The 23,565-nt window shown below is 36.5% G+C and overlaps 1 protein-coding gene across 1 annotated transcript; it reads right to left on the reverse strand.

Annotated features, from left to right (window-relative positions):
* Positions 1-1,762: 1,762 nt before the first annotated feature.
* LOC104225298 (ornithine aminotransferase, mitochondrial) lies at positions 1,763-15,765 on the reverse strand. The gene is made up of 10 exons (XM_009777067.2): positions 15,211-15,765; positions 10,391-10,499; positions 8,573-8,803; positions 6,324-6,483; positions 6,142-6,197; positions 5,672-5,824; positions 5,455-5,552; positions 4,811-4,891; positions 3,990-4,223; positions 1,763-2,186 (listed from the first exon to the last, which is right to left on the reverse strand). The coding sequence occupies exons 1-10, from the start codon at positions 15,360-15,362 to the stop codon at positions 2,036-2,038; spliced, it is 1,425 nt and encodes a 474-aa protein (XP_009775369.1). The 5' UTR covers positions 15,363-15,765; the 3' UTR covers positions 1,763-2,035.
* Between the last annotated feature and the right edge of the window lie 7,800 nt (positions 15,766-23,565).

The following is a 23,565-nucleotide window of genomic DNA, read 5'->3' on the forward strand; positions in this document are numbered from 1 at the left end:
ACATTTTCTTGAAATTAACCTCTGTCCTATCAACACTAGGGGTGTTTGTCGTCGTACGGCACAGTATTTAAACATATCGGTTCAATATTTTCATTATTCGGTTTTTTAAAACGCTATGCCAATACTATAACTAATTAAATTCGGTATGGTTCGACTTTACTTTTTTCGATTTCGGTTTATTCGGTCTAATAACTTTGATTTATTCGGCACGAATATTGACTAGTGCATAAAGCCATAGACTATAATATTCTTAAATTAAGTACTTACAAATACGAAGATAAAAATATTATAATATAATGAATAAAAATATGAAAATCAAAAATGTTAAACCTAGACGAGTACGCAACCAAAGAAAAGTGGGAAAGGTAAATATAGTGAAAAAAGAGGTAAAGGGTAAAGAAAACTATAAAAATAACGGCAAGTTAAATTTAGAACGTTAATATTTATGTTATAATTAATAATATATGTATTATATAACACAATATATATTTCGGTACGAAATCGACATTTTATTTTTAAATACCGAATACCATATTTAATACCAATTTTTTAAAAGAACTTAAACCAAAACTACTTTCCTTTCCTTCAGGCTTAAGGAAGATTTTGGCATTCTATGTTATATCCAGAGACATAATAAAATTACCTCTTATACTAGAATCTAGCTTACTCTCTCTCTCCCTCTTTTCTCTCTACACACACTATTATCAAAGACACATGTAAAACTGGTATAAACTTACTCGTATCGAATATTTATATCAAATCAACTAATTTATCTTTAGCACTTAAAAATTAAAGTGTAATATATATATCACTTAATCATAAATAAGTTATAAATAAATATATGAAAGATACATATTTTGGTTTGATATGAACACCCTGTGGGTATTTACCCGTCAACTATGGTAACAAAAAGTAGCCAACTAAAGAATAAAGCTAGATCAGTTTAGCATCTCTTCGAAGTAATTTCATGGATGTTCACTCACTCAATTTTTACTTTACTGTACCATAATCACTAAACTTTTTTTTTTTTTGGTAACAGAAAAGTCTCAACTTTTCCTACGCATCTTAAAAAATCATTAGACCATTTTTTAAACCAAAAAAGTTACTCAACTTTGCCTAAAACAACAACCCAGTAAGATCCTACAAGTGGGGTCTGGGGAGGATAGTATACGCAGACCTTACCTCTACCCTGAGGGCGTAGAAAGGTTGTTTCCGATAGACCCTCGGCTCCCTTTATCCTTTTATCTCCTCCCAGTACCTTCCTACTACACTTGGATAAAGTTTGAGTGAGTAGTGACCCTTTGGTTACAAAAAAAATAGCTTAGAGACTTTCGTGATACTAAGGTAAAATTGGAAGACTTTCTCACTACAAAAATAGTATAGTGACAATAGTACAATAAAGTGAAAGTTGAGCGCCCATCCATAAAATTAATCCGACATTTTCAAAATAAGGACATTACATGCAGACTTAATATACTTTTGCACATCCAGATAAAGACCATCAAACAATTGCTCAAATAGCGAGCTCTTCAAATAATTCAAGCATAAAATATGCAATATACCTCTTTCTGTAATCCCATTATGAGACAATCAACAAAACAAGCAATGTGGATAATCTGTATGCTGGTCCATAGGCAGGCAGGCAGAATGCAGATACCAGAAGGTCTCAGACAACAAGATTTTCTTGAATTTCCAGTTCCAATTCATTAGGTTGGAAATCAACTTTGACATGTTTATACATAAGAATTAAGATAACAAGTACTCAGCAAACAGACAACTTTATTTGCATTTCTCAGTATGCAAGAACTCAAATATAAGTAGTTAGGTTGTGCCTGATTCAAGCTTGTCATAGATAATGATTTTAACGGGCACCAAATAGTTGATCGTACATAAGTTCAGACATCTGGAGTACTGTGATGATACTTTTTTTATGATGGCGTATGGGCAAGCAATTCGAATGATATGAAATGTATAGTGTAGAACAAGAAGACGGGGCCTACTGCTATCTATGAAAACTACCTCTACTTTCAATATCTTATGAAGAGCCATATAAGTTGCGGCCACAGCGGTCACAGACACTAGAGGTAGCATGGGAAACTGTTGCTGGCTTCTCTTTCTGCATCTTCGGTAGATCAAGTTCAAAAACATCATGCAGGGCCTTAGAGCCTTCTTGGAGCTCCTCCAAACTGTGAATACAACAATAAGACATTTGAATGACATATATATCGGGTTTTAGGAATATTACTTTATACATAAGACTCCAACTCAGACACACTTGATTCAGATAAAACTAGGAACTTAGACTCGCATCTTTGACACATGAAGATGCACAGAAACTTCTAAATTTTGCATCTGTAAAGATGCACTAGTCTATTTTACTTTTTCCGCTTTTGGGGTTGTGCTTAGGGTAAGTAAAGTTGAGCTTTTCATGTCCAAATATATATATACCAAACATGCTACAGAGGGGCTTCACTACTCTGTTTTTCATATATTATAATATAGTCAGACTCCCACGTTACACATTATAAAAAAGATGACCAGCTATTTCAAGAGATGTAGCGATTGAATGAGAAGTAAATCAATGGTGATAAAGAAATGGAGTTTGGACCTTACTCAACCCCAAAAGCTAGTTTATGAGGTGAGGATTGCCCAAGCCATATAAAGAGACCAAGTCCCCGATCCCTTAGCAGATGCGGGAGACTCAACAAATGGCTTAGATTGAAATGGCAAAGAAGCGATGAGGTTAAATTTGTTGTTCCTCGCCCACCGTTAAATATCGCGAGGCCGAGACAAACCAAATGGAGAGAAGAAAATAAAAAGAGATAGAGAAAGAGGCATGTATATCACATGCTAGTGTGAAAGTTGAGAGTTTCATAAATAAGTTCCATCAACACTGAATGAAAAGAAAGGTTAACAAGTGCCAAATGGATGATAATAATTTTCAGATGGGGAGTTCTCCCAGTGATTTACTTTTCAAAAAAGGATGATACAGCTAAGCTCATAACCTAAACTTGATAGACGCCTGAATTTGTATTTATGTAGTAGATACTCCAAGATCTTTCTGGGTCCTTCACTTAGAAAGGCATCTAAAACATTTTTATAGAATAAAATCTTCTAATAACAGTATCGATATGATAGTCCACATGAAACTACCACCTAACGGAGAATAGGACAAAGACTACGGCAGTGAGATACAGGGTGTGGGTTGTATGAGATGATTTTTTTGGGAAAGGAATTGCAGAAACTTTCTGAATTTATAATTTAAGTTCTTATTTCAAGTTTTACCACTGATGCAAAATTAACAATTTTACAGTATTTTCAATTGAAAAGCAGCAAAAAATCATTATCCTGGAAAAGAAGGAAAAAGAGAGGTAAATTAACATCTCCTATGATACAAGTGCAGATAGGCAAAGTTTAATCGTATTAGTGACACTTCAGTAAATAACAAAGCGACATGGTCCTAAGAATTTAAAATGCTACTTCCAGCTTACATGAAGATTCGTATATTAAAGTTTTCGAAGGCTATGAATTTTCACTTTTGGGAGCCAATAGCACAATGTTCTACAAACACATATTATACCGCAAGGACATTAGTTAAGTTAGGACTAATTCAATATAACGTAGCAAGCTGCAACTCAGTGAAATTGAGGAAGAAATTTCCATCTTCTCCTCAAAAGAATACACGTAAAAATTTCTTTCAATAAGTAACAAAAAGGAATGGTTAGGGACACTATAGAAGATGAGTTGAAGTGGGAATGTTGGAGGTGAACAAAAATTGTCTACATATTATAACAGGAAATGTTCTCCTATAAAATAAAAAAGAAAGAGGAATATACTGCTGATAATTCTTTTTTGGATTGTTTATACTGCTGATCACTAGCTGGGTTCATAGCTTTCTCACAAGAACTGGTACTCATATCTCCCAAAAATAGGATGGGGGGGGGGGGGAGGGAATGCAGAAACTATGAAGTTTTGAAAAAAGGGCATACCTCATGGACAGCGGGGGCGTCAAGCGTATTATAGAATCATGAGTTGGCTTAGCAAGAATTCCTCTCTCCTTCAGTTTCATACATATGTCATAAGCTGTCACAGGTAACAAAGCCTTACTATTAAGCTCCACAGCATTGAATAGGCCTTTCCCTCGAACTTCTTTTATGAAATTAGGAAACTGCCCCTGAACCTTCATCAACTGATGTCTAAGTTGCTCTCCCATCTGAGCAGATCTATTATTAAAGAAACCATTAGTACAGATTGTGATTTTCAAAAGCTGCTGATTACCAAGAAATATAAATGCAGGATCAATCAGGTGATTAATACAAAAAAGATTTATGACATGACCACAAAACTACTACTCCCTTCGTCCCAATTTATGTGGCACTGTTTGACTAGGCACAAAGTTTATGAGAAAAAGGAAGACTTTTGAAATTTGTGGTCCAAAAAAAACCTTAGATATTTGTGTGGCTATAAATCATCTCATTAAGGATAAAATGAAAATTTTGAAGTTAAATTGTTTCTAAATATAAAAAGGTGAAATTCTTTTCGGGACAGACTAAAAAGGAAAGTGTGCCACATAAATTGGGACGGAGGAGTATCATGTAGCCAGCGTAATTCATTTGCTTTCCTGCCCAATTATGAGCAGAGGAATTACTCCTAGGATGAAGAGCATTTTCATGCTAAACATCGTAAAGTTTGATGTGATTTCTGAAACATTCCCTAATCTCCCCCACAACACCCAACCCATGGGCCAGAGACAGATCCAGGGTACTATATAAGCAACAAAACATCTGGTGTTGAGGGAAGGAATAGATACCTCTCTGCAAGTCCTTCGTCTCTTATCACGTCTAAAGATGCAATTGCAACTGCACTAGCCAAAGGATTCCCCCCAAAGGTGCTGATGTGATTGAAAAGGAAAAAAAGACATGTATCATGAAACAGAAACAAATTAATGTAAAGAATTATTGATCTATGATAGTGGTATATAGCAAGTTCAAAGCCAGCTATAAGCCCAATTCAAATCCATTTAAAATCGTAAGGGTAAACCTCATACAGAGCAGGAGATAAAATGTAATATACATTTTTCTTCAAATACATTTACTGAAACAGAAGAACCGGAAGACAACATGGTTTTAGAATAAAGCCACACATTTCACCTTAAAATCAGAGCATTGGAAGATTAAAGCCGGTCGTCCACACTGCTGGATGGTGGTTTGACTAGCAACGATTACTACTAAAAGTGTATAACTATATAGGGAAGTAACTGGACTCCATCATTTTATTATTTTTTTGAGCAATACGCAAGGCATCACTGAAATCAAAAACGTAGAATTGCACAAGTCAAATGAACTCGAGAGAGTTAGGCGGAAACCATAACTTGCTCTTTTAATCTGAAATCAACTGCAAGTCAAAACAAAACAAAAAACAGTTATGAGAACTTCTCATATATCAATTTGCAACCTTCCATGCTCTCCGGCCTGAATACAAAGCATAACATCTTTATCTGCAAGTACAGCACTCACAGGCAAGACTCCACCACCTAATGCTTTTCCCAATATCTGCACAGCACGTTTTCAAAATTTAGGAGCATGACCACAATTCCACAAAGACTCAAGCTAGTAGCATACGTTCAAAACAAATTTCAATCGTCCTCTTATAAAAACTATGAGTTCCTTACAACAACATCTGGACGAACTTCTTCCCAATCACAAGCCAGCAATCTACCAGAGCGTGCCAAGCCACTTTGTATTTCATCAGCAATCATCAAAATATTATACTTTGAGCAAAGATCTCTAACAGCCTTCAGGTAACCTTCTGGCGGAATTATAACCTGGAGAGGAAGAAAAATATCAGATATGGTACAGAATAAGCACAGATCCTTTTCCATTGGGACAAGTGACAATTAACATATAGTAACAAGACTTCATTATCTTCCCGCCGCAGTGCCCTTTCCAGGTAGCATGAACGAAACAGTAAACAAATAAAAGGCAATGGAAAAGATTGAAAATGCCAACACCGATTTCAGGCTGAGGTTAGGTAGAGCCCTCTCCAAGCAAATATTTGTAAATTTGTTGTTATGACATATTAGATATGATCATAGACACTAAATATTTCTAAATGGTCACACTGGTTGAAGAATACACATACCCCAGCCTCTCCTTGAATTGGTTCAAACAAAAAGCCAGCGATCTGATCTCCTTTCTCTGAAACCATAATAGTGAAAAACAATGAGCTTCAACAACTATGTTTGCAATTAGGAAGTATGTATTTTACCACCATTATTTTGCCAGGATAGATTCGTCACCTTTACAGACACGACCTTTACATACCTTTAAATAATTTTTCAAGGGCAACATCGTCTCCAAAATCAACTTTAAGTTGCCCAGGTAATAGGGGCCAAAAACCATGAGTAGCTTCATTGTCACAACTCATGGAGATCGCAGCCAATGTCCGACCATGGAAGCAGCCACAACATGAGACAATGATAGCCTGCAAATGACAAATTTAAACATTATATACTGAAAAGTTTCGACAGTCTTCCGGGCCAATCTTAATAAAAAGGACATGGCATTTATGGAGTCATTATGAAACTTTAAGGTGAAGTTCAACTATAGGAAAAATACAATTGACTTGAATTTGAAAGTAGGAATACACCACAAAACTGGCTGCAGCAGGTTCTGGATTCAACTTTCATAAAATTTGTATAACAACCACAAACTTTTGTAAAACTTTGGATAACTTAAATAGGGAAAAAACAGCAAAAGTAAAAAAATCTTCCAACTTTCTGAATTCACGCAATACGTTGACAAAGTTGCTCAAAAATGTTCCCACAAGTAAGAGAAAAAAAATTCAGAAGTTAATTCTGGAATCTTCAGTCCCCAATTCTAAAGAATCTTCATTAAGCGCAATCAAGATTGGCAAGTCATGTCAGAACATAGCAGAGGAAATGACTGAAATGATAGAGAGAGCGGTGAACATAACTCTCCCCCCCCCCCCAAAAAAAAACACCCTTGTTTTTGCACTTTAACCAGAATAAAAAAAAAAAAAGATTGATGATGATAGTTCTTGTTAGACGGTTTCCACAAGGGTAATTTTTAAAACTATGGCAACAAAAGAAATGAACTTGCTATCGCACCCAAGGGTGGGGCCTAGTGGTTAATGAAGTGGGAGGAGAACTATGAGGTGTCAGGTTCAAATCCTAGCGGAGGCAAACAACACTAGATGATATTATCCCATTTGTCTGATCTTGGTGGGTAAACTTATACGGTACTTATGCTGATGGGAGGTAACAGGTACCTGATGAAATAGTCGAGGTGCACACAAGTTGGTCCTGACACCACCGTCATTAAAAAAACAAAAGAAGAAGTGAACTTGTCACCATGCATCAAAAGCAATGTTGGCCATTCAGTTTAGACCTTGTAAAGTCTGTCTTATTGTCTCCATCTTCCCCAAGTTGTGGGAAAGAATGCTTCATTCAACTAATATAACAACTATTAAATTGCACATATTGTCTCATTTGAAGGCTTAAATTGTTAAAGATGGAACATTTTTATTTCTTTATTGTAGGTGTGCAACACGTCTCCTCATGTGTCATCCCGATTTCTTCTCTTAGGTTAAGCACGTGGAAATTTTTTATGACAGGTGGTGGCTAGACTGAAACCCGGAACCCTTTGTCTGCTTGAACTATGTGAATCGCCTCATCTAAAAATTAAGTTGTTAGAAGATGGACATTTTATTCATTCTTCATGTCTGCAACTATGGATTATCGCCTTGTCTATTAGCTCTTAGGCAAGTTTTGCTGTTCTTCATTAGCTCTCTTTCAATCATTTCTGGGGGCATAAAGCAAGACTTTTAACTCCTAGTCCACTCACCACCCTAAGTTATAAGTCCCTCAAGATTGTTTGTATTCAGCTGGAGACTGCCTGTTCATCTCATGCCATCTCCTTACCAACCCTTCACGTCTCATCTCGTTTGAAATAAATAACCAGGTCTCAGCAAATCAAGTAGTTGAAGTCAATCTAGAATGTTGGAGATAGAAAAGTCATACGAGAAAAGAATTTGACCACAGTGTTGACAATGTAAGATATCTTGGGACTATATTCAAGCAAGAGACTAACCCAGAACAAAGTTTCGCAAAGACATACATACACATAATCTACCTATGGTAAGCTCGATTTTTTTTCCATTTTTTGATAACCGAGAAATTTCGGCCAATGGCGCACAATTCGAAACTTGGTGGATTGTGCGCCAGCATTAAGCCTCTTTATTGTTGAAAAGAACACCTTAATTTACTCTTTCTCTGTTCCCACCACCACCCCCACCACCCTTTTGGGGAGGGGGGAACTTATAAAAAAGGGGTATTGGCCAGAAGAATGACATTTTTACTCCTTTCAAACATTAATTTACTCTCATCCAGATGAGGAAATTGCTTTTCATATACATATTCTAAAAGATCTATCTATTACTTAATTATCTGTGACCCAAGTAATTATGCAAACTGTTGCAGAGCTGCTAAAGTTTGACTTTGTGACAAAAAACAAATGCATGAAGTATCAACAAGAAGGTATATTTTCTTTACCTCGTTTTTCGGTATTCTTTTGTTCATGTAACCCCATTTCTTTGCCAGCTTAAGAGCTGTTTCTACTCCTTCTGCACCAGTGTTCATTGGTAGCACCATATCATATCCAAACATGTTGGTTATATATTCTGCAAATACTGGAAACTTATCATTATAGAAGGCACGAGAACTAAGAGTGAGCGTTTGAGCCTGTTCTGCTAATGCTTTCATGATCTTTGGATGACAGTGTCCCTGAAAATAAAATTAAATTTAGTTCAGTCTGAAAATCTTGCATAGTACTTCTCTATTCTTTAATGTGACAACTGATTTTGGGACGTCTCAAAAATATTTGATATGCTTATCAGAACAAATCCATTTATTAGTTCAGAATTAAACCATTGTGCAATGTAAACCTTATGAAAGTAACATTTCGATACTATTTTCTTCTACTATAAAAAATATTAAATTAAGTCAAGTCGAATTCTCAACCAATGTACTTAAGTGGTGTGGAGGACAAGAGCATCACTAAGAAAGTAGGGAATGGCCTGACACCTACTATTGCACTGTGATACAGCAATGGAGATGTGGAACATGCCGTGGCATTATTTGGAATGCAACAAGTGGTGCCTAGAGAAGTCCATCGACCATCAATGCCTATCCATGCGGAGGGGCCCTAGAGCCCCAAACATAATCAGGGAAATGTGGTACACTAGCCTCGTTTGCATAATATGAAACGTAGAAAGAGATATACATGAGGTGTCTTGAAGCTAAGCTGCTCGGACTTGGGTGTGAGTGTCCCATACGGGTGCGGATCTAGAGATCGGATCCTTCGTGACCTAAATTTTAAGATTTGGCGGCATGGATATGGGTGTAGGGATTCGGCAAAAAATAATTTAAATATCTAAAAATAGAGTTATAAAAATATGTCTAAATTATGAGATATTATGCGGAAAACTTACAATGTATTCCGAGAAGGAAAATATCGATCAAGAGGAGAATCTGAGAAGGAGATAAAAGGACAAGGGCTGATATAGAAATTTCTATATACAAGGTATTTCATTTTCTTCAATTTCACCCTAGCTTTTGTTTTGATTTCATAAATCATCGTATTTGTCCCGAATTTCTCTATTGATTTTGGTCAAGTACCCTAAATGAGTTGATCAGATCTGGTACAGATCCCACGTCGTGTTGACACGGGTGCGGCACCAAAAGTGAAGAGTCCGAGCAACTTAGTCTTGAAGGACAAGCTAGAGCTATGTACAAGGTAAAGTACAGTTTCTTTTAGGACTTTATTATTTGGTGCATATGGAAAAGTATGAATTTTGCGCACACTCAAGAAATTTTGGAAGCTCTGCAGACTTAATATTTGAAAGTCTTACATTCAGCAACCCATTTGTCTGGTTACAAATATTTGAATAAAATATTTGACAAATATATAATTAATTTGTTAGAGAAAAGGATACAGGTGTTAATAACAATAAAATAAACCAGCTAAAGTGAATCCATGTCAGCGACTACTTTACGAAGTTTCTTTTACTTTTACCATATATATTTAGTAAGACAAGCTGGCTGATTATCTCTGTGCCACTACATTATGTCAGATATATCAGACGGAGGAAATAATTGGGTAATATGAACATAACAAAGTGGATAAAGTAAAACCAAGTGGGAAGAAAGGTGACAACACCTCGCTTCAATTCTTCAACTGACGAAGAGGATCTATGGGGTTGGGAAAGCGTGTGCCAGAAGCCCAATCAAAGAATAGTACAACGTTGATTCTACAACTTTTAGGAAACACTTGATAACAGATACCAATTTGTCCAATATTTCTCTTTTTACCTGATTGACAGCACAATAAGCTGAGAGGAAATCAAGATACTTTTTCCCTTCAGGATCCCAGATGGATGAACCCTTAGCTCTAGAAAAGACGATAGGAATCGGATGGTAACTGCAATTCAGTCAGAAAATCAGTATTTCAACGCCATGCCACCCACATAAATTGTAATTTGTTCATTAAATAACACAAGAATTAACATGCTTTGGGCTGAGACATTAGCACTCACAAAAAGTAAAATCTTCAAATATTAGCAACAATCTGTTAACCTAGTGTTACTTCCAATTACCGTTAGTAGCAATGTTGAAGTGCAACTCCTAAGATTATTTTTTCCTTGTCCAAAATGAATGCTCTGAATTTACTAAAAAGAGTGAAAAAAGAATCTACAACAAATTATATGCGAAAAAAACAAACATCTGTACCCGCCTACATTAGTGCACATCAATGAGTAAACCAAAGTTTAATGGTCCAGCCCACATGACTCCTGGGTCCAAACATAAAGTAGAGACTTTCTGTAATTCAACTTTTTACTCCTGGGATGGAAAAGCCATTGCTAAAAGCAGCAAGAAATCGGGGATATAATCACTCAATAAGAGCAGACAGTTAATAAACACCGTTTTCCAGCTGAAAGCACGAGCAGGTGACCACAAAGTTATTGCATCTTACAAATAATAGTAAAAAAAGTTATTGCATCTTATTTGTTTGCTTTTCACTGCCACAAATAGCCTCCTATAAGAGATCTCGTTGAAAGTAATATCGCCGGCAATATGACCACATACATCATCAAAACAAACCATTTATATTTTATCTTGTAAACACCCTGGTGTTCTCATTTCCCTGTCACTGATTAGAGGGTTGGTGTGATCACTACAAATCTTTCTCATCTCCCAGTTTTAAAATCCAAGCCATAAATTTTGCGAAAACTCACAATTCAACAAGGCTCTAAACTTCGCAAAATTAAGAACTCACTTCAAGCTACACTGTTGTTCTTCATTCTTCTTTTCTACAAGTAGCCAACTTCTAATGATGCCATATCACGGCATGGTGGTAAATAGGGGCGGATTTAGGGGGCGGAAGGGAGTTCACCCGAACCTCCTTCGCCGAAAAATTATACTGTATATATAAGGCAAGGCAAAATCTATTTTTTACCTCTATATATTAAGTTTTGAACCCCCTTAACACAACCCAAAAGTATAGTTTAGTGGTCAAGGGGGTTCAAAATCTTCATAAGGTCATAGGTTCAATTCCCACTAGCTACAAAAAAAAAATTTTGAACCCCCTTCGTGGAAATCCTGCCTCCGCACTGATGGTAAATATTGAAGAGCGCAAAAGCACTCTATGATACCTGACTTTGACTTTTTGTCAAGGTGACAAACTCCTCATCTGTCATTTTTTCCAGCTTTTTTGCCTTCTGCAAGGCAATATTCAGGCCATCCTAGATCAGAATAGCCTGCATATTGAGTTGCCATGTGTTGACACTATCATTACAATCGAATTCATCAACATATGCCTTTGTTATTGTCAACGTGACACTAGGACATAACTCGGATTAACTTGACTCTAATACCAATATGTTAGGGTCGGGAGTATGGATAGTGCTGAATTAGACAAAGTAAGCCAATAATAACGATAACTAAAGCAAATAAAAAAAACTTGCGTTGTTTGGTCATTAAAACTTATGTCCACTAGGGAGAAGCAATTGCATTATATCGTCAAGTATAAAAACATGTTATAAAATTAGATATAATACTCTAATATGAAAGAATAGCCTCACGCGAAACACTCACACAGAGGATCAGACTCGTGTTTCTCAGCACTTACTCTCCCACAAAATACTCTCTATTTTGATACAAGAAAAAAACACTAGAAATGTTTCTTAATGTCTAATAATCCCTCTAAAGTGAAATAATTGGTTATATATTTCAAAAGGTTATAAAGTTGCTTGGCAAATATTTGGCCAACAATTCTCAAATTGTTTGGCCAAATATTGGCACACAATGTTTCATGTTGAAAGACCAAAAATAGATCACGTAACAAATCACCACCTTGGCCTAGTTTTGACTAATAAAACAAATTTGCTCCTCCATAAAAGCCCCAATGAGCCAAATCATTTTTCGTAAATATCCATCAAATTCAGGAAAGGTTGAATTTGACAACTGTAGAGGCTTTGTAAAGCTTAAACACATAGTATTGATTTTCTAAAGAAAGATTTCTCCTTCAACAATGGTTTCTAAATGAAGTGGTGCTTTGCATAATGTGCTTTGTCCACTCATGATGCATTTGATCTTTAGTCAGGTGGATGACACTTTGACTATCACCAAAAACCGGTAATACCACCTTGGTGAAGACTAAGTTGGCAAAGAGTCTGAAGAGATCATAAGGCTTCTTTGATTACCTCGACAATGATCATATATTCTACTCCATCAATAAATAAAGCCACTACATGTTGTAATGTCGCTTTCCAACTAATAGCACAACCACATGTACATAGCATGTAAGAAATCTTTTTGTCATGATCAACTGCATAATCTGAATTTACAAAAACAACCAAACTATAGGTATTTCGTCCAAACTCCAAACATACATTTGAAGTTCCTCAAAGTATATGAGAATCCATTTACCGGCTTACCAACTCACTGCTTGTCGAAAGTCCAGACATGTACACCATCACATATATAATAATCTCGACTACACTAGAATAAGGTAAATGTGTTAGATACCTCTTGTTGGCCTTCTCTTATACCAATTTGTTACGTGGCCTTTTATTGGTCTTTCAACATGAAGCATTATTAGTCAATATTTTGGCCAAACAATTTGAAAATTGTTGGTCAAATATTAACCAAGCAATTTTCTAACACTTTGTTATACATAGTCAATCATTTCTCACTTTAGAGGTACCCTTCAGAAATTGAGAAACAATTCTAGTGTGTTTTCTATTGTATCAAAATAAAGAGTATTTTTTAGAATTAAGCAAACACTTGTATGAACCTCTTTGTAAGTGAATGAGTGTCTTTTTTGAGATTATTCGTTGGGGTTTTTTGGGATTAATTAAAGTAGTATATCTAATTGTGTATTCTCTTTTGCATACTTGATATAGTGGAATTGCTCCTCTAGGCCCATGATGAGTTCTTATTTGTCGAACCACATAAATTTTGTGCCTCCTTTATTTGCCTTAGTTACCGGCATTCTGGACTTGTTTGTCTAATATCGTACTATGCGGACTCTCCACCCTCACGGAAAAATTATATGCAAACATTTGTATCCGTCTAATTAATGCATATTACTGAGTAAATCCAGATTTTAGTGGTTTGGGAGCCACATGAGCTTAGATTTGAATATCGCATCAGATAAAGTACAAACTTCCCATTATTCAACTCCCTTGCAAGGATCCCTTTGACTAACTCTTATCAATGGTGCACTCCTACGACAAAGAAGCCATTGCTAGAAAGCAACAAGAAATTGGTATATAATCACTAACTAAGCACGCAATTAATGGGCGTCCTTCTCTTGTTGAAAGCATGAGTGTTGACCACAAAGTTAATGCATCTTAATTGTTTGCTTTTCACTGCCGCAAACAGCATACTATAAAAACTCTTATTGAAAGTATCAGCACTCAGCAGCAGCATGATCACAGCATCACAACAAAACCACTTATATTTTTCAACCCCTTGATGTTCTTATTTTCATGTCCCTGAATAGAGGGTTGGCAGGATCACTTGAAATCTTTCCCATCTCCTAGTTCAAAAATCCGAGCACTAAATTTCTTGAAATCTCACTATTCAACAAGGCCTCTAAATTCGCACAACTAACGACTAACTTCAAGAAGCATTGCCATTCGTCATTAGGAGTAGCCAACTTCTAATGGTACCAGGAAAGCTTCAGTGGCATGGTGGTCAATGTTGAAGTGCACGGAAGCACTCTAGGATACAGATAACTGATTCTCTGTCCATGTGCACTTAAATGCCTATGTGTTTGACAAATGAGCTATTGATCCACTAGCTCGTATTAGTACTTGTAGTTTTGCAACTTCTAATATATCTATCCACTACAACTAGCGCTTCCATGTCTGAACTAGGGAATACCTACTGGCCATATGCTATGCAGTGTTGGAGCTATATATAGTGAAGGAGATTCAATCGAATGCCCGTCGGAAAATTATGCTGCATATATAGGTAAAAATTATTATGTTATATATAACTTGTTGAATTCCCTTTATATAAAGAACACTTTTAAGGAAGTGTTCTTGGAATCCCCTTGTCAGAATTTCCGGCTCCATTATATTACACTAAACTCACAATGACAGGCCATACAATTGATGCATCAGGAAAGTAAAGTACCACACAGCAATATTCATTTATATAACATTGAACAAACAGCAGATAGACTTGCAAGAAGTAGAAGGGAACAAAAAGGAAAATTAACATATCATAACTCTGGTCCACACCCTGTAATGGATACTTATATAGGGACTAGCTTCTCCTGGAAAAACACCATAATCAACTTTTAACAACCAAAGAAAAATGCTAGTAGATGATGTTAAGCATCCATTCATTTCAATCATCTAAATCATGCTTCAGTTAAGAGTGCCAATCACAAGGCAAACAGAAAAGTACACTCCATTCAATCAAAAAGAGAAAAAACTATAAAAACAATGATATTGAAAAAATAGAAAGAAGCCAAGAGACATAAGACGTCAAATGGAAATGGAAAAAAGAGAAAACAAGAGTGACCCAGATAAGGAAATGGAACATGTAATTAACAAAGATTAAGAAAATTCAAATTAAAAGGAAAAAAACAGTTGAGAAGTGGGAGATAGTAGTTTTACTTGTGAGCACTGCACTCATACTCCAAATCGATGAGATTTTGAGAAGGGGAAGTTGTGGTGCTGCCTTCAGGAAGTGCAGTAAAACTTCTAAAACTTCCTCCTCTCCTGTAAATCCTCCTCAACATACACTGCAAAGGCCTCTTCATCGCCATGTTCAACCTCAATTCGGATTATGAAATTGCCCTTTTTGTCAATCAATTCACACAAGCTCTCAACCCCTTTTTTCCCTCTTTATATGTGGATATTTTTACTACTAAAAGAAAAGAAATACTTTTGATATGATGTACTTTGATTTTCGATCTCTCTCTCTTTTCTAGTTGTGTTTTACAGTTCAATTGATTGCTTTTTCTTTCTGCTTATTATGTTACGTGACGTGTTGTTCTGGTACTGCAGTTTGCGTCTTTATGTGGAAGAAGGTGGCGCCTCAATGCACAATTCCCAAATGGCTCACCATCCCAGTAAAAACTGCAACCCATAACGAACCACAATACTTATTTACTCTGAAATCAGCTGACCAATTGGAGGGAAATTTCAGCATCAAGTTTGAGTACTGGAACCAAAAATGGGATTCTTCTGTATTCAAAGAACAAAAATATGCATAAAGAAAACATATTGACCAAAATATATATAGTCTTTTTAAAAGATGCTATACCTTTAACACCGTGGTCCTAGGGCCCGGGTTTGAGTAAATTTCGGAATTTATGTCCAATTAAGTAGTTTTTCTTGTGGAATTGGTTCCTTGACCTATACTGATTGCATTGTATTGCTATTTGCAGGATTCGGGACGTTTAGAGGCTGATTCGAGGGGCAAGAGCATCGCGAAGTAGAGATTTGATCAGTTTGAGGTAAGTAACGATTGTAAATCTAGTCCTGAGGGTATAAAACCCCAGATTTTGTGTCATGTGATTGTTTTGAGGTGACGCATATGCTAGGTGACGGGCGTGTGAGCGTGCACCATTGGGGATTGTGACTTGGTCTGTTCCGTATCAACTGTAAAGTTGAATATTTTGTTGAAACTACATGTTTCTTGTTTTAGAAAGAATTTTTGTAAATCAGGATGGATGTCATGTTTAGGCCATATGCTAGTGTTATTTGGACCCTCAGAGGTCTTTTATTACTATCCTCTCATTATTTTCAATTGAAAATCTATACTCAGTCATGTTTATACTTATTTACTGCATAACTCAGTCTCTATTACTCTATTTTAATGCATCATATTTGGGTTGAATACCTTGTTTTTGGGGAGCCCGAGAGGCTTGAGAGGTTATGACTGAGTGAGGTCGAGGGCCTGATTTGTGAGGATATTTATGGGATCGGGTTGCACGCCGCAGCATGTTTTACTGATTCATGACTGGGTAAGGCCAAGGACCTGATTTGTGAGGATATTTACGGGATCGGGCTGCACGCCGCAACATGTTTTACTGATTCATGACGGGATCGGGCTGCACGCGCTTGGGCTGAAGGAGCCCCTCCGAAGTCTGCATGCCCCTAGTGAGCGTAGGTACCTATTGATTACGATTTCCCAGTGATGGTGAGGTTTGCCCGAGGGGCTGTATATGAGTGATGGTGAGGTTTGCCCGAGGGGCTGTATATGAGTGATGATTACCCGAGGGGTTGTATACAAGTGATGTTTGCCCGAGGGGTTGTTTATGATTTCATCATTTTTGCTCACATTTGCAATGAACCTTTGTTCGAAAACTGTTGAAAGATGTTTTTAAATGATTTTACTGGACTTGGATTTAAACAAGTTTATTTAATTTAAACTCTGATTTTAAAGTGTGCTGTATTTTTACCGAGTTATTCGTGATATGAACTTTACTTGCATTGTTGCTCGTCACTACTTCTCAGTCTTTACTTACTGTTGTTACTTACTGAGTCAGCGTACTCATGTTACTCCCTGCACCTTGTGTGCAGATATGTGGGCTTGGTAGTGGGTGTTGATTATTCAGTTGCAGATCCATCGGAGTTAGCAAGGTAGTTGTCTGGAAATCGTAGCCCTACTTTCCTCCCTCTTTATCTTTCCTTAGTTGTATTCAGTTATTTCCAGACTATGTTAGTCTTCATATTGTCAGACGATTGTAGTAGATGCTCATGACTAGTGACACCCCGATGTCGGGCTTTCTTTTCCGCACTTTTGTTTTGATTTGAACTCCTTTATAAAGGTTTTATATTAAATAGCTTTGGAATTATTTTTGAAATGAAAATATCGATTTGTTTTGATAATGTCTCGGCTTGCCTAGTACCACGATAGGCGTCATCATGACAGGGATAGGTTTGGATCGTGACAAGTTGGTATCATAGCCTAGGTTACATAGGTCTCACGAGTCATGGGCGGATTTAGTAGAGTCTTGCGGATCGGTACAGAGACGTCTGTACTTATCTTCGAGAGGCTGCAGAACCCTTAGGAAACTTCACATTCTTGAATTCTTATCGTGCGACATTGATTTAGCTTAAAGTGTAACTCTTTGAATTCCTTTCACGCATTCGTATGCGCACATGAGTGCTTGGTATCAACTGTGCATCGACGGCTTGTGATTCTTTGATTGTAGCTCGAGTGTTGAGGTGTTGATTGTGTGAGCACGTGCTTTTGGATTTATATATGTCCGATAGTGTCCCTATTAGTTGAATTGATGGCCGAATGGCTACGGGATGAGTATGATGTGAGTGTGAGATGTGTTCATGTGATTTGAATGTGACTAGAAGGGTCTGCGTGAGGTGTATAAAGAACTATTTGGTGCTTGATTTCCATATTGATTTGAAGTATAGCCCGAGTTATGGGTATGTGGAAGGATATTTTCATGTTGTTTAGTTGGGGAGTGAAGTAGATTTCATATCGTGATATGAGTTCAGACTCAAAAAGATTAAGTGATTACGTAATGTATATGACTGTGGGAGGGTATAAAGAGATATTAGTTTGAGGCGAAGCAGGTGGGTTATTTCCTGTGGGGTGTCCTGAGGGTGTGTGATCCCTATGTTGTTTTGTAGCGAGTCCTCTTTTACCAGTGAATTATATGTGCTGCAGTTTAAGTTTGGATCGCTCGTGAGAGTTGGCTTGACTGTTACGAGGATGAATACGAGTTTTGCAAATGATTTGAGGTATTAGATGGGTTGTGTTACATGAGCTTATGAAGGATTTAGTTGAATCTCACTATGGCATTATGGCAGTAATAAAGTATGGGCATCACGAGTTATTATGTGTTTTGATCTATGGCTTTGAGCCAAGTGGGAGAGTCTGCTATTGATTAGTTGATTGCACGGTTATGTGTTGTATTGGTTTGAGTTTAAGGTATACTGGTGAATTAGTTATGGCTTACAGAGATTGAGATCGAGGATGACTTGAGTAAAGGAAATTTTGGATAAGGGTTGTGTTGTGCTTTATGGGTATATGAGAAACATTGGATGATTTAGTTGTTGTTTGTAAAGGATGTAACATGTATGGAGTAGGAAATCGCTCGGCGGCTTAGAATAATAGGTTACATCCTTAGGTGTTGCTGTACTAAGGGGACATAGGTTTTTCATTTGATCATTTGATTGAGACCTAAGTAGAGTGGATGACTCTCAAGAATGATTCTAATGGATTCAAGATTTATATGTAACAATTGGGATCTTCAGGATGTGTAATTGGCTAGAAACTGAGGTTTACATTGGATGGTGTCAAGACTTGTGGCATTTCTATATCATTGTGAATTTTACATATCAGTATAATGAAGGTGAAAGTAATGGCTTTAGATTCAAAGGAAGTCTCTCCAAGGTAAGTATTTTGAATGTGGTGCTTTTGGGGATATTTAAGAGAGTATTTAGCGGCTTATGAGCCTTAAGGCGATGTGGTTTTATGCTTGGGTCTCGTGTGGTGAGTTTGAGTTGAGGATTGTGGTATTATGGCGAGGAAAGGTATCACTTTGAAGGTAATTTAGAAGGAACTCGGATAAATAGGACAGCTTGGTAGTAGGTTGGATCGGCATGGTAAGGGATATGATTAATTATTTGGGTGTTTATGAGGTAATGAGTTTCTACAGGTGTTACGCGGCAATGCTCTTGGATTTTTGGTGACCTGCGTAGCTTGGTTGAGTTAGAAGGACTCAGTCTCGATGGTTTGATTTTGTGAAAATGGGATTCAAGGAGTTCTTGATGATTTCTACCACGGTTAGATATGTATATTTTCTGCTGGCGTTAGGAGCATGTGATGTATAGTGATTTTCTCCTAGATGGGATCAAATGGAAAGTCCTTGGCTAGTTGAGTACGCAGTTGCTTGTGACTCGGAGTGGATTACGAAGTTCTCATATTTATCATAGGATGGCATGGTATATGCAGTATGTTATGTAGGATTGAGATTTGCTTGTGTAAGGTGTTGATACCCATTTTTTTCCTATAAATTTTTTATATGCATAAATAACTTCAAAATAGCATATATATGCATATATAAGCACACACAAGGTTTTTATAAATTTTTTCCATAATTTTAGGAATTTAAATTGATTTATTTCCTTCTCATTTATTCATAAAATCCCCAATAATTATTTTTCAAATTATTGTTATGATGATTTATTCATTTGATTTCTATACTTATACCAAAATATGGTTGATATATTTTTTATGCATTTTTATAATTGCATTTGGTATTTTTCAAGCTAAACTGCATATAATTGCAATATTAGCCCATTTAATGTATAATTATATTTTATATGTGTAAAATTGGTCCCTATATTTTTAAAATGATAAATATATATTTAAAATCATTTTTGTACATAAAATTATTTTTCAAAAATTGTTTATTACTTATTATAAATTAAATAGGGAAAATTAGCTATTTAAATTATAGCCAGATTTGGCTTTCAATTGTAGCCTAAATTGAACCCAACCCCAGCCCAATTTCCTACCAAATTACCCAACCCAAACCCTATATACACTTACCCAAACCCGGAACCCAACTACCCGATCCAACCTAAATCAAATCTTGGTTGTTGATCTCCTAGATCAACGACCCATATGATTCCTTTCCTTTTTTAATTCCTAAGACTTCCTAACCCTACCTCATTTCCAAAAGACCATCGCCCTCAGATTCTCTTATCTCCTCCCTTCTCTCAACCTAACCCTAACCCCTTTCAACTGCCTCCCTTCTCCGGTCTTCTCCGGCGACCACCCTTCAACCCCAAGCCTCCAATGGCTCCTCCATTGCCTTGCTCATCTTCTCTGAGGCTTTCAAGGGCCCTGGGCCACGCCGACTTGTATCTCGGGTTTGCTGTTTTGGCGGTTCATGGCTACTCCGGTGTGATTTTGAGCAAAATCACACTGTATTTGTTACGATCTTTAAAGTTCTAAGCAGGTTCTTCCGTTTCTATTTGGGTTTCTTCTGAAAACCTAATTTTTGTTTACACCTCCTAAATTTATGCTATTTTTAAATGATTCAAGTCTGTTCCTTTTATTATTTACAATGTTCTTGAACTTCTTTTGCAAAAATCATCGATTTCGAGTTGTTTTCACTTTCTTCAAAAGTTAGGGTTTTTCGGAACTTCTTCTGCACTTTGTTTAAACTAATTTTTATGTTCAAACTCCTATCCTTTGCATATCTCGATTGATTCTATGCTTTTACTGCTTTTTCATCTCACTTATGTTAAAATCCCTAATTTTTCTAGAGCTTTTTTGTTTGGTTCTGTGTGTTAGCATGACTACTCGATTCTTGTTAAGTTCTGTGGTTACCTTGCTTCGAATATATTTTACTAAGTTCTTAGCCTAACTTATACCACCTCTATGTGATTATATCCATCTTGGTTGTTCAAGACTTGCCTCTTTCTGTCGATAATTAGCCTTGCATGTTTGCTACGTCTGTTTGTCCTTACTTTATTTATACGTTGAGTATAGAATCATAACTTCCTCTTGATTGATTCTGATTTCCTTATTTTATGGTTTGATTGAAATATTTTCTTTAAAACCCTAAATTTCTACCTCGTCTATTTAAATTAACAGATTCTCCTACCTTATTTACTGTGGTACTTTATTCTTACTAAATCATTTCCTTAATTGGAATTTTCTGAACTTAGTCCTAATTGCCTACCCTATGCATACTGAACTTTGATTCTTTCCTTATTAGTCATATACTGATTTCTTGCCTTATATGCTACTGGTTTTTACCGTTTGAATTAATTCCCTTAACTTAAGGGAGTACTTACTTTGATTTCCTGACTGATTGATTCTGAGTTCCTTAATTACTAATGGACTTGATTTCTACCCTATTTTACTGCCTGCTTTCAAACTATAAAGACCCTAGTCTTTCATTAGCACAAGACACGAACTCTGGGTTCAAAAACTATCTCTCACACTTAAAACTCTCTTCTCTCTTTTGTGCTACTTGCTACTGCTATAAGTTGGCCGGCTGCAAGCCAAGGCTAACCATTGTGTTCTCTTGTTCTTTCACTCTGCTTATTATCCGCTTCACTGGTATGTTCTAGTTTCAATTCAAAGTTTCAACAACAATATGATTTTCTTATTGCTTCAGTTCATCTTGTTTCTAGTTTGCTTCTATTTGTGGTTTTATTGTGAAGCATGTAATTGATGTTTACCTTATTATATACTCCTTTTCCTTTAGATCAGTGTATTATCCCTCTATTTGTTTCTGAGCATGTCTACACCAATCATCTCTTACTTGTTATGTGTTTACCATCATGAACCCCCAAATCCCTATCACCCCTACATGTGAGTTTGTTTTTTATGTCTGATTTTGTAAAATGGTCAGTTTCTTCTGAGTATGACTATACCAATTCCTAGGTCTTTGCTTAATTATGTGTCCTATGTATCCCAAACCCCTTGACCCCCGTCTGTGGCTATTGAACTTGCTTTGGTCCTGTGAATATTGGCTGTGTATGAACCTGCCTCAAGGTGTTGTGTTTGGACTTTGTTAACTACTCCAATCTCTTCTTCAAACAGTCTTTGTTGCTTTACTAAATTACTTTCAAATAGACTTCTGTTTTAATACAGTTTTTCACTAAAACCTTTCAACATGTGTCAATCACTTTCACTCTACTCTTAGTCAATAAGTTTTTCCCCCTCTAGTATGTGTACTGCCTTGGGATCCTTTTGAGAACCCTCTGAACTCTGGCATATTGAGCTGAACTTTCTACACTGCACTTGTTCAATTCTTGGTTACCAAATCTAGGTGTAAGCACTGCCCAGGATCCTTGAGATCCTTAGGGAACTTTGATGCACCTAGACTCTGACATTGTCTATAGAATTGAGGCATTTGAGGCTTTTGGGAAATCTGGGCCTAATCGGAGGCTCCCTATAGAATAGCTTCTTGATTTTTTATTTACTTATGTAATTCATTCATCGGCCTGTAATAACTTGTAAATAAATATTGGGGTATTTAGTGAAAGGGATGGGTAGATACATGTTTGTGGGAGTAATACGGGTAGAAATCATGCTCCTAGGACCTTATGTTGTTTTCCAGTAGAAATCATGCTTCTAGGACCTTATGTTTAAACCTGATCGTTTTCCAGTAGAAATCATGCTCCTAGTACTTTATGCCTAAATTTGATTGTCTTACCAAATAGAAATCATGTTTATATGGCTTTACATTTTGTCACGTTTAGAAATCATGCCTATAGGTTCCAAATAATCATGCCTTCAATATCTTAAAATTAGATTAACTAATAGATGTCATGCCTATAGGACTTAATTCAGATTCTGTTACAACAAGTGTTATGTATATTTCTATGCCTGCAAGTCTTTAAAATCAGTATCAAACGTAGATATCATGCCTATAGGAAATCACATTCGAAACGCTGCTTATTAATCCAAACTAGTCTAAATAAATCAACTTAGTTCACTTCTGAATTGGTTTCATTAAGTATTCCATATTTCCTGAAACAAGTTCTTTAAAACTGTCTCAATCTCATTAGATATCATGCCTATAGGTATTACAGAAAATCCATTTCAAAACCTGCTTTGTTTCACTATACAAATGTGCTAATCAATAGCCTTTAGGGCATTTTCAAAACCGCATTTCTGAAAAACTGTTTCTATTGCTTAATGTTTTTATTATCCTAACATGCTTTAAAAAAATCCATAGGTAACTGCTAGGGTCACTACTCCTGAGTTTCTAGAAAATAAGTTACTTGTTTCTGCATATTCACCTAGATATCCTATCTTAGGACATCGTCTAATAAAAGCCTTTAATTGTGTTTGAGGCGTGCTGTTTATGTGCTTGTTTGAGGAGGAAACTTTGAGCCTCTAATTGCTCCCTTTTATGTGTTGAAAGTCCTAAGTGTTTTGATTGTCGCCTTAGAATTTTCACCTTTAAAACCTTAGGGGTCCGTCTAGAACCACCTATAGGTAGAGGTCCTAACTCCCTCCAGGACCAT

The sequence above is a fragment of the Nicotiana sylvestris genome, chromosome 12 (genome assembly GCF_000393655.2).
Source record: "Nicotiana sylvestris chromosome 12, ASM39365v2, whole genome shotgun sequence".
Lineage (NCBI taxonomy): Eukaryota > Viridiplantae > Streptophyta > Magnoliopsida > Solanales > Solanaceae > Nicotiana > Nicotiana sylvestris.

Excerpts from the sequence above, each read along its gene's own strand:
- LOC104225298 (XM_009777067.2), bottom strand. The coding sequence starts at position 15,362 with ATGGCGATGAAGAGGCCTTTGCAGTGTATGTTGAGGAGGATTTACAGG. Across the intron at positions 5,825-6,141 it reads CAATTCAAGGAGAGGCTGGG|GTTATAATTCCGCCAGAAGG; the intron begins GTATGTGTATTC and ends CTTCCTCTCCAG. Across the intron at positions 5,553-5,671 it reads AAGTTCGTCCAGATGTTGTT|ATATTGGGAAAAGCATTAGG; the intron begins GTAAGGAACTCA and ends CGTGCTGTGCAG.